The 12,645-nt window shown below is 37.9% G+C and overlaps 1 protein-coding gene and 1 long non-coding RNA gene across 2 annotated transcripts in view; one reads left to right on the forward strand and one right to left on the reverse strand.

The window, feature by feature from the left end:
* Positions 1-3,295, forward strand: part of vwc2 (von Willebrand factor C domain containing 2) — a 47,199-nt gene extending 43,904 nt beyond the window's left edge. The window contains exon 4 of the mRNA XM_079842568.1: positions 2,304-3,295. Coding sequence (XP_079698694.1) covers positions 2,304-2,455 — 152 coding nt within the window. The 3' untranslated portion in view covers positions 2,456-3,295. The remainder of the gene's footprint in view (positions 1-2,303) is intronic.
* LOC307142142 overlaps positions 1-12,645 on the reverse strand; it is a 576,947-nt gene that overhangs the window by 499,647 nt on the left and 64,655 nt on the right. The gene's annotated exons all lie outside the window — the stretch shown is intronic.

The raw sequence follows: 12,645 nt of genomic DNA on the forward strand, positions 1-12,645 counted from the left end.
AGCTTGAAGTCTCACCATTAAAAGCCAGGTTCCAAGCACACAATTATGTTAAAATTGTATGTAGCCTATATGATAGACTTGTGCTGCACATGTTGCACTTAAACTGTATACATTTTTTTTTTTTAAATGATTCCAATCATATTCAAAACCATCATGGCAAACAGTGCGCAAGTGTCTCAGCTAAAAGGAAATAATCCATTATTTATCGGCTTTATTATATTGGCAAAATTTTTCTATCGGGCCAATAACGATAACAAAATTATGTCCAATGATGTACGTCAGACTTTGGGTGACATGTTAGCATAATCAACAATTGATTTTTTTCTAAAAAAGCCACCAATATTATCATGATCACTTGAGTTAAAGCATTAAAATGTAACAAATGTATACTAATACAACTAGAATAACATATTATTTTATATAACTTTAAATCATCTTAAGGACTGTTCACACCATAACTATAAAGATAAAAATAAAGATATAGTTCTGAAAATCGTTGCCAATACTAACGAATAGCAGCATGGCACAGAGAAATGATATCGCTGGAATCACTTTCAGAACGTTTTTTTTTTTCCAGGTGGTGAATGATAAAAACATTGACAGCCAATCAGAATCCATCCAGCTGTAACAAACTCAAGCATTTAAAGCGGCAGACAAGCACGGGCTTAGAATGAACAGAACGATATCGTCCACTGGTGTGGACGCTAATATACAGTGCCGGCCCAAGCCCTTATGGGGCCCTAAGCAGAATTTTTTTTGGGGGCCCCTCTGTGCCACCAATACAATTCAATGTTAGTAGTTGTAGCTGTGTTGCTTACATCGTGTCTGGCTGTCATGTTTTTACCCTTATACGGTTTTTAATTGTAACAGTAGCAAACCCACAAGAGAGGTCAGGTGTTAATATTCTTCAAAGCCTTACAGTACTACAGTTCAGACTGGGATATGTACTTTTTTAAGTAGTCTCTTATGCTGAATATATATGCTCACTTTCCCCCAGGATTCTTTGATGAATAGAAGGTTCACAAGAACAGCATTTCTCTGAAATAGAAAGCTTTAAAAAAATCCTAAAAATTGTCCACAACTGTTTTCAACACTGATAATCATAAATGTTTGTTGAGCATCAAATCATCATATTAGAATGATTTGTGAAGGATCGTGTGATACTGAAGACTGGAGTAATGACGATAAATTCAGCTTTGATCACAGGAAGAAATTACACTTTACTATATATTCACATAGAAAACAGCTGATTTTCATTATAATAATATTTCACAATATTACTGTTTTTACTGTATTTCTGATCAAATAAATGCAGCCTTGGTGAGCAGAAAAGACTTCTTTAAAAAACAAGAAATGTTGATTTCTTTCAAACATTAAACAGAGCTTTTATTTTGGTGGAAATAAAATAAAAAATGTTGCATTCCATTCGACAGTGTAGAAAGAACCTTTTTATTTTCTAAATAAAAACTTCCAAAATATAGGCTACACAACTTATAATTCCAAGGGGACGATATAGCACTTACAGAAAAACATTTACTGAGAAACTGGAAGCTATGCTGTACTCCGTCCAAAACATGCAGCATGTCAGACAAGATATTCGCACTAAACCAAAGCTCATTCTCAAATCCATCCATTCATAAAATGGTTACTGGGCATCTGACGAGTATGTTTTAGCGCTGATTTTTCTCGCACTTTGGACTTTGAACCCTGGCTAACAAGCGAATAGTGTCCGGCCGATGGCGCCTCGAGCCCGTGCAGTGCTGTCAGAATCAATCCGTGCATATATTAGAAAATGTTTGCAGTTTATTTAGTAATTGTTTAAGGCCATTTCGCGGTTTCAATCATCATAAAATAACATGCAGCAAAAAGTCATTTCATGTGCTCTTGGGGGCCCCCTGGTGGCCAAGGGGCAGCCGCTTCATTCGCTTATGCCTTGGGCCGGCTCCGGGTTATCTTTATGGTTATCATTCTTGGTGTGAACGGGCCTTTAGTCAAGAAATGCTATAGCAATTTAAACTGAAACACTTCTGGACAACCATCTATATTAAGCAATTTTGTAATTTTTCAACTCAAAAGTCCTTCGGCTCTCAAACATTTCATTTTCTTGACTTGCACGAATTGACTTCTGTCATAGTGTTGTGTTTTGATTGATTGCGAGCATCATAAAACTTACATGAGGTCAGCTAACAGTTCATCTTGATCCCTGACAGTTACTGCCACTCAAAGCCAGGGGTTGCAGTTCTGTCGGCTGGTTTCAACAGGCTTTCTCTCAGATTGATGCAGCCTCTCCCATCTGTGCACAGGACCGAACTGCTATGCAGACACGGCGGTGATCCCGGCCGGCCGAGAGGTTAAGATTGACGAATGCACCATCTGCTACTGCACGTACGAGGAGGGCACCTGGCGCATCGAGCGGCAGGCCACCTGCAGCAAGAACGAGTGCCAGCCGAGCTAAGGCGGTGACGGGGGGCTCGAGACCCTCAGCCTTCACCCGGACAGCTGTGGATCTGGATCACCCGTCCCAGCTGTGGTCTGTATGGGCTCAGCACGGCAGCCCTGAGCCTCACACGCAGCCAAGACACCGGCACCGCGTGGCGTAACATCAATCACGGTCATTTGTGATGGTTCATGACTATGAACTCAGAGTGTCCCGTAGCATGCAGCGGACAGACCAATTAACCTGGGAACGAGGCCAAGGGCCAGAGTGCAAAGCACTACATTCCTCTCGCTACGACGGAGCCTCTGAGTTGGCATATCGTCATGACGAGGGATGAGATTCATACATTAGAGTTACATGTATAGTCCTAGGAGGCATGGAGTTGAATTCAATTATATTAATACTTCGAGTTTGTATTGAGATTTATAACCCATATAAAGGATATTTATTTATGTATGTGCTGGTTCAACGATTATGATTGGATTCAAATATCTGATTTACAGTGAAAATGATATTTTTTATAGCCACTGTATTTTGATATGCCGTAACGTTTAATACCGGACCGTCTTATTAGAATGTATAAAGCACCTACAGCTGTCAATGTGTCTGGAGAAACGTTTCGTCAAAGACTAGATGATGCCGCTGTCAGGATGCCTCTGACGCATAACATCTAACACAATGTCAGGATAGTCGACAGAGCAGAATGGATTTGATGTCCATTTGAGGAAATCAAGAAAGGAAAGAAAGCTGCTTGCATTTATGTTAAGTCTCTATCGTGCTCTTATCTGAGATTCGTTTTGCTAAGACGTGTTTCTATGTGTACGTGTTTTCATGTTCCAAATAAATCGTTACACTGTGCAAGCTTGTTTGTGCCTAGACGCTGATGCGAGGTCAACTAAGGTTAGTTACCATTTATAAACGCAGTGCCACGCTTGAAATGTCAAGTAAAAACATGAAAAGTGGCACAGATTTCATGAGGAATATTCAACCAGGAGGAGTCTCCAAGTCAAGTGGCGCTGTGTTTTAAATTGAGCTGTGTCAATAAAGACCTCCTGTATTAGCAGTTTGCTTTCAAACCACTTTAACCCCAGGTTTTCTGTAGTTTGTGAACTAAACTTTAGTGTAAAGGGGGCGTTCGCACAACACAGTTTTCAACTAAAAACTGGAATTTTTGGGCCGTTTATTTACACGACAACAACATTTTGGGGGCCTGAAAATGCAAACATTTGAAAACGGGTTTCAAAGTGCAAGTTTTTGAAAACGATACCGTATTGTCTACGTGTAAACTACAAAAATGTGAATTTGTGAAAACGGTCATGCGCATGCGTATACGTGTTCAGTCTACAGGCGTGTATAGTTTTCCTTTACAGGGTAAGATCGCCAGCTACTCACTACTGGCCTGTCATATTAAATATATTTTACTTGCTTAAAGCCAGTTCATTTGGATGTTTCAACATGAAACACATTTTTAGGTTACCTGACAAAATATGTTTTACAGTGAGAGGAGAGAGGAGAAGTATAAAAATACTGTGAATCCTTCCCAGCTCTAATTTGCTCATTTTAATCAAACTCCCACCCTGAGGAAACTGTCTTGTTGAACTCCATTACACTGAAGAAAGAGCAGACGCTGAGCAATACACCGGTGTTTATGTGAGGAAATGGTAAGGAATATCAACTGCACTACAGTTTTGAGACCTTAGAGGATATACAAACATCCACATATCTAAGAAATATCAGATTTTTATAAACTTGCTCAAATGTCATTTGATGGTAATGTAGGATAATGATTACAGCTGATGAAGTATGAAATAATCACATATTTCTTTCCAGGTCTTGGAGCCACTAATAATGAGAGGAAGAGTGGAAACATTCAAATGTGAGACATCCAAAATCTGCAGTGCTGGGCTACTTCAGGACCCCAGGACTGAGAAACACTGGTCAGATGATTCAGTCAGCTCACACCACTCCCACAGATAGATATGTGAGATACATGCAAGAGGCTTCATGCCTGAACAATAAGCAACACTGCCTTGTTTAGTACCACTGCTCATATGAATGCAGTGGGATTAAATTAGGGATATTTTCCTATTAAATTCAAATTAAACATGTTTTAGTCCCGTATGTGTTTTTAGTGTCATTTAGTATTATTATTATAGTATTTATTTATTAATATTTTGACTTGTAGCTTTTGTATTCAGTTTTTATTTTACTTTAAATTTTAATAATTGTATGCGCTTTTGTAATTCTTATTATATTGCTGTATATTTAATACATTTTTATTTCCAATTTCATTTTCAGTCATTTTAGTACTTCAACTCAAAACTTTTTTTTTGCAACAGTTTGTTGCAAACATTTTATGAAATTTGTTTAATCTAAGTTTTAAGTTTTTCATCAATTTTTTTTTAGCTTTATTTCAATTACTGAACACCAAAATAATAAATAGCTTTATTTTCATTCAGTTTTATTTAAAGTCATTTTGACTAACAAGGAAGTTTTCAGCTCTGAAACTTACAGGATATTCTTATATCACAATTCACTTTTATATATCAAAGGCTCAAGGGAAAGTTGATTTCTCAATTCATCACCCCTTTAAGGAATATTGCAGTATATATTATAAATGATTTATCTGTGCACATCATTGTTTTTTTAATTCATGTGCCCTTATAATCTTATTAATTAAAATCGCTTTCCCTCCCTCTTGCAGCGACATCTCTTCTCTGATGACGGCGAGTGCGGGACAACCTGTCACTCACATGAGATTGACCAATAGCAAACCACAACCATCCAGTCAATTACAGATGGACAAAATTTAAGTCCCTTCCTACATTTTTTTCTTTTTAGAGAAGCCGTTTCACTATGTCACAACAGGGAAGAAAATTTCAATTTCATGACTTTAACAATAACAACACTCTCTAAAATGGCATTTCATCATTAGTATGCACCAAATGTGATTTTTAAATTTGACTTTTAAAGTCAACCATTTGATTAAGGTCAATATATTTTTCATTTAAAGGTCAGAATATAAAAAGTGCACAAATAATTTCGTTTTTAGAAGACGTATTTCTCCAGAATAGTTTTCTGTATGGACAGTTCACAATGAATCGTGTGATTTGGTTTGAACAAAACAAATCAGTGTTGAAAATGCTGATCATTAATTTAATGTGAGAGGAGCAAAGTGAAGTTGTCAAATCCATGTGGCAGGATAATATGCGCCAACATCAGGTATGATATCAAAGAAGCACAAACTGAATCTTGCATCAAAGTAATTTGATCAGATCCCTCCTGCCATATGGCAGCTCTTAAATGCGGTTCGATTTGATGTCAAGGGCTCTGGCGCTAACTGAAAGCTACAAAGAGCATAACACGAGTTAGCTGAGTGGATTATACAGTACTAGATTTTATTCTGTTGCCACTTCAGTGCGATGAAGCTCTCAGCATGCAAACAAACACCCAGTCTATCTTCAGGATTTTCTGCAGCTGACTCATTTAGGCATAGTAACGGCAATTAGTTTTTGGGATTAAAGATGAGGGTTTATATAGAGAGGTTTATATTTCCCTCATGATGTTTTATCAGCAGTTAATAATGTGTCCAATCAATTAAATGAGCGTAAAATTACACAACATAATTATGGGCAGATTATGAGTAACGGAGCAGAATTATGAGTCTTAAAAGGAAATGTTACTGGGTTATACAAAAACTCATGTTCATTCAAGATTTTGTTTATTAGGTCCCCTTCACGCCTACCCAGCATAAGAAATATGTTCTGAAATGTTCTGCTAACGTTCCCATTAAGCTATGAAAATGTTATTACTGAATGTTCAAAATGTTTTCACAATGTTCACATTTAGTTTGCATTTAAAAGATGTCTAATAGCTGTCTAAACACAGTGCTGGCTTCTATGCCAAAACAAGTGAAATTTTTCACTGAAACACAACCCTGGCGTTTTCTAACTAAAACGGGGTCTGCAGCGTTTCTGAAAGTCTCCGTTTTCGAGGATGGAAAACTCTGGTGTAGTGTAGACGCCAGGCATATCTGTAGCAAAAGTGATGTATTTTAAAACGAAAACGCACAAGTGTAAATGGGGCCTAAGTTCACGTTTCTCTGAAAAACAGAGATACAGTTGTTCTACTTGCAAATCGTCGCTGTCCGATGAAAAACACGTATGTCCATTTTGCCGATTTTGAGATTTTTCGACGGCTTGAATGTCCAGGTTCATTTCCGTATACAGTATGCTTCACATATCTAAATGGCCAATGAAAAGCTGTGAAATCATGTCATCTGATTTTCACGTATATCCATTTGGTGTCAAAGCTGTCAATCACGCCGCGTATCTCCCGCCCTGTGGAAGCATCTCGCCGGTCTCGTGAAGTTGTTTCATCGAAGCTCAGCACTGGATAGCCGAAAGTACGACATTGAAGCTCTCCACAGTTTAGTTCTAATCTAATTCTTCACAGATTAGTTTGCTTGCTAGTATGTAAATAAACTCGGTCTCATTGATAAGATTCAGCCTTTTTTTTCTTAGTCAAACTGATCAAATGATAGCCTGTAATGCTACTGTCATGATTGTCACTAGAACATGCCTCACTCATACTGCTATCACCGCTTGCCAGAGGCTGAGAATGTCCAGCACGTATTCCTCTGTCAATATGAAACGCGACTTGGCCATTCTAATTAATGATCGGAAGAACGCGTATCGACCACCGTTACTGTAAAATATGCACGTATGACCATTTAAACTCAATTTTGGTCAAATGTGGATTATATCATTACACTGGCAAGAATATGGTTACATGTAAAGATGCCGTACCAAGTATGACAACGCTACATTCAACTGCTTTTGAAATACAGTGTTTTTTTCACTTCCTGAAAAGTAAGCGTTTTGGACATACGTGAGTTTCATCGGGCAGCGACGAAATGTGAGTTACATGTCGGAATGTCTGTTATTGTTTTGGTCTGTGTTATTCCGCCCACTGCCAATTTACCCAATAGTATTTCGACATGGGTTGCAGAAAACACAGGATAAATTAAACGCAGATAAATCAATTGCGTTCCTGTTGCGCGTCCTCAGTTTGGCAATCCGCGTGAGCGTCGAGTCTGAGGAGAAGGGGACAGGAGAAACAACTCTCTTCCATGTTTTGAATTTGGACTGCAGTACCCATTTCAACAACTAGATTCAATATTACATACTGTACCTTTAAAAGACCATTTGAACGAAACTTTGAACGAACATTCTATTAATGTTACTGGAATAATGTTTGTTCAGAACTTTGAGGGCGCTTTCACACCTCCCTTGTTTGGTCCGGATTTTCGGACTTTTCAGTTTGGTCCGAATCAAAATTGCAGGTGTGAAACCTTCCCCGTACCACGGTCAAACTTAACAAAGGTTCAGTTCGTTTCTAGTGTGGAAGCATTTTCTGTATGGTTCGTACTTTCAGACCATTTAAAGGAAGTTCCTGTTTATGTTTAAATATTATAATGTTATTTTTAAATTCAATCTAGGCTACATTGATTATGAAAAGTGAAAAGATGCGCAATATGTCAGAAGACAGAAGGTCAGAAATTATTTTGAAAGAAATTTTGAATGATTTTGCTTAGAAAGCCTTTCTTTAATGTGAATTTCGTTTTGTATAAATTGTATCTTAATTTTAATCAAAGTTTAATCAGATAATTGCCTGGATTTAATAAATAAGAAGCAAATAGTCTAGCAGACAATAATCGCGGGAGCGATCACATGCTTTGCACATGAACTGGAGGGAGTCTCAAATAAACCGAAACTCAGCAGCTACTTGTCTCACAAACATGAGAAATGTGTGTATATAAAGCTTGAAATGTCCACTTTTAAACGTAACGAAAAGAAAATAGTCAAGCAATGCAGTGCACTGTTCAATAGTGCAACGATATGCGTCCGTTCATTCATTCATGCTTGTCAAAAACGCTGACGTCAGACGCACGTCCGTTTACAAACCAATTAATGTCCAGATGCAGCCCACATAGATGATGACAACAGGACGCTAGTGTGTCAAGTAAAGTTCTTTAGTCCGCTTGCATAATTGCAATGTGAAACCAAACCAAAACTAACCGAATGTATAAAATGTATCAAAACATGAACTTCGGTTTGGACCTTGGTGCGGACTTTCAGGTGTGAAAACGCACTGAGAGAACCTTGCCGGTTAGCTGGGTACATGCTGTCTGTCTTCAAAGCAAGGTTGCCAGACAGTATCCCTCCTGTAGCAAAACGTGCCTCCGGGCAAGACTGGAGGATTATGGGAAAATGAAGCCAGATGCGTGCACATACATGACAGAAGAGCTGATCACCCCCCGGCATCTCTCTGTGCTTCAATCTATCTCTTTCTTTATCTCTGATCACCTCCAGTGTCTCTTTTCTCCTCTTGACGTCTCAGCCGTGGGGCTCAATGGATTTGGAATCATGGATTTCTTCATGCATCCTTTTGTAAAGTCGGACACCCTGCTGCGTGTACACAATTGCCACTAAAGTGTCTCTTTCCCACAGTATCGCTAACCCCTCTCCAGCCTTTCTTACCCATCCTTCAGATGAGAACAGCTTTCTTTTTATATTTCCCAGTTCAGTTCTTCAGCTTTGACCTTAAAACAAGCTCTCATCGTGGGCCAAAATATCTGGATTTTCCTCAGTTTAATGTTTCCCTGGATCATTTTTTTAAACAAAACAGTGCCATTTTCAGACCGTTTCGACTTTATTTGGTTTTCCGTGCTAGTTGAGCTCAATTATTAAAACGAACTATAATGACTACACAGACGAGGGTAGCCTGAATTAGTTAGGTCCTTTGAAATGGAATTCCCAAAGTGTCTTAATACCAGCAACTCCGTCTGTCTTCAAAGGGAACTTTTAATGAGGGAATCCGTTACACAAACCAAAACCGATTACCCCGCGCTGCATCTAAATTTTCCTCTAATATTTGATCCTCCCCTGGTCATTCAAATGATAGTAAATGCTTCGTCCTTAACAAGCAATGACATTCATTTCTGGCTTGTAGCGAGATTACATACATGGCTAATACCCTATTAAACATGTCTGTCAATCTGTGATGATTTCCTCCGGACCACGCTGCATTCCCACGGGCTAAAATCTGAAGGAGCCTCTGACACAGAAAACACCAACCGCTGTGCAAATGATTAATTAAGTGATTTTGTCAGTAATTGTGTTTGTGTAAGGTATCAAATGAACAATAAGCGTTTGGCTGTGTTCCATTAGCAACATGTCCACATTGCTTCGAACCAGATAAAGAGGAAATTTCACACTCCGGTTTCTGGCTTTCTAACCGCCTCGACACTACAAATGACACAATTAAATGATAGCAGCGTGTCCAGGTTAAACATAGCACCCAATTTATTAAGCTATAACACAGGGGTGGGGAGCGTTGATCCTGGAGGGCCACCCTCTTGCAGAGTTTAGCTCCAACCCTGAAAAGAACACTCACCTGCTGCCTGTAACTTTAGTGATCCTGAAGACCTTGATTAGCTTCAGATGTGTTTGTTCAGGGTTGGAGTTAAACTCTGCAAGAGAGTGGCCTTCCAGGATCAACGTTCCCCACCCCTGCTATAACATCCAGAAATTTTAAATACAAATCACCGGCTCATGAGCAGAATAATGTTACCGTTAAGGAATAACATCATATCTGGAATAAAAGAAATCAGTGAATTTTTAAGAAATATCACAAGCAAGAGTGTTGTTTTGACTGATTTTTAGACAATATTGCATGTCTCAGAGCAACACATATTTATTAAAAAAAAACACAACAGGTGGTCCCTAACACAACAAGTGGTTGAACAATAAAAATGGTTTCTGACCCGTGTTTAGAAAACAGAATAAAAAAACCTAATATTTATATATATAATAATTTATATTATATATGTGTGTGTGTGTGTGTGTGTGTGTGTGTGTGTGTGTGTGGGCATGTTTTTGTGAAATATCAGGACACAAATGTGTATAATGACATGGGTATGACATAGGTATTACAAAAAGAGGGTGAAATATGAGGACGTTCCCCATGTTCAAAATGCTTATAAATCATACAGAACAAGGTTTTTTTCACAGAAAGTGAACTGCACAGTCTCCTGTGAGGGTTAGGTTTAGGGATAGGGGCAGTGTAAGGGGATAGAAAATACGGTTTGTACGGTATAAAAACCATTACGCCTATGGAATGTCCTCACATTTCACAAAAACAAACGTGTGTGTGTGTGTGTGTGTGTGTGTGTGTGTGTGTGTGTGTGTGTGTGTGTGTGTGTGTGTGTGTGTGTGTGTGTGTGTGTGTGTGTGTGTGTGTGTGTGTGTGTGTGTGTGTGTGTGTGTGTGTGTGTGTGTGTGTGTGTGTGTGTGTGTGTGTGCGCGTGTGTGCGTGTATATTTAAGAAATATGTGCATGTATATACTGTGTACTGTATATATATATATATATATAAATATTTTTCTTCCTAAATATATACATGCATGTGTGTGTATTTATATATACAGAACAATTATACACAGTTCACACACATATATTATGTAAACACTTTTATTTTGGATGGGATTAATCACGATTAATCTATTTGACAGTGCTAGTGTGTGTATGTATACATATTATATATATATATATATATATATATATATATATATATATATATACACATATATACATATACACACATATATATATATATACACATATATACATATACACACATATATATTTACACACATATATATACACACACACATATATACACACACACATATATACACACACACATATATACACACACACATATACATATATACACACATATACATATACATATATATATATATATATATATATATATATATACACACATACACACACACACAAATAAATATAATATAAACACACATATAAACTCAAACTTTTATGTTAGATGCGATTAATCACGATTAATCGATTTGACAGCACTATTTTTTTCCATGTCAAGTCAAAGGAAAGACGCGTTGACGGGCGTCTGGAGGTCCTGCGGCGCGATGGACGTGGAATCACGTCCTCATTCGCACGTCCAGTTGGCCGTGAATCGGCCGTCTCGCGCATCACGCATAATTTAAAAATACTACTGTTATTGTGTCACAAAATTTAGTTAAGACTTTTTCAGGTGAGAATGTAGTTGTTTAAAGCTCAAATCTGTGGTTTATTTATAAAGAGCGCGCCTATTTAAAAAAATGAATCTTGCGTTTTTGGAGTTGTGAGATCCAGGCGATCACCGGGTGCTCAGCACTCATTAACCCCGGCGAGAACAGCCTTTCCTCGGCCAGTGCTTCTGACGTTTGCCGCTGGCTCGGATGCCTCTGCAGTGGTTAAACATGAGATAGAATTCGTCTTGTGTATATAACGGGCAATCTTTGGTGTCATGAATATATAATTTGTTGTCTGCCAAATCGTTTTGACTGAGGGCAAAGAGAAATTTCATAACTTTATTTTTTAGGATATTTAAATATACATGCAGTGAAGATACTGTAGTGCGTTGCCTGGACCACATTTGTGTGGCTATTAATGTTTAATAAAAAAAATTTGGTATATAATATACGTTTCACTGCCATTCACAAATCATCTCCCGTGGACTCATGGGATAGCAGTGTCCATCGAATGCGCACTTCAGATTCTCGGCGGAAGTAGTAGGTCATCCGGGGCTTTTCGCCTACTGTATTTCGAATAGTATGTACTCGGACATACTTATTTGGCATACTGTTTTTGCCATACTATTTAGGGAAGTATTCGATTTCCAGTCTTTACCCTGATATCTTTTACCCTTATGGACATTTTTGTCTTTTTCATTTTTGTTATCAATATGCCAACTGCATACATAGTGTATATTTTTATTGGAATTTTACTATTTCACCTATTCACTATTTCCTTTAATAAATCTAAACTAAGTTTAAACTAGGTACACAACATAGCTACACTCATAACTTTAAGGACAACAATGTCCCCATTGAAACCCATTAAAACTAGATTTTTTCATCCTAGGGCCATTTAAATATATAAAATGATGCAGTCTTTGTTTATAGGCTTTCATTCTGTTGGCAAGGCTTTTTTTACCAGATGGTGCCATTTTCTCAGGTTTGGCCTATAAATCAAATGCTCACTTTATTCCCGTTTTCTTCTTCTGCATATTATAGAGACAATTGGATAAATTATGCAGCTATAATTGTGTGGGTGTGTTGG

This window comes from Gobio gobio (assembly GCF_949357685.1).
Source record: "Gobio gobio genome assembly, chromosome: 18".
NCBI lineage: Eukaryota > Metazoa > Chordata > Actinopteri > Cypriniformes > Gobionidae > Gobio > Gobio gobio.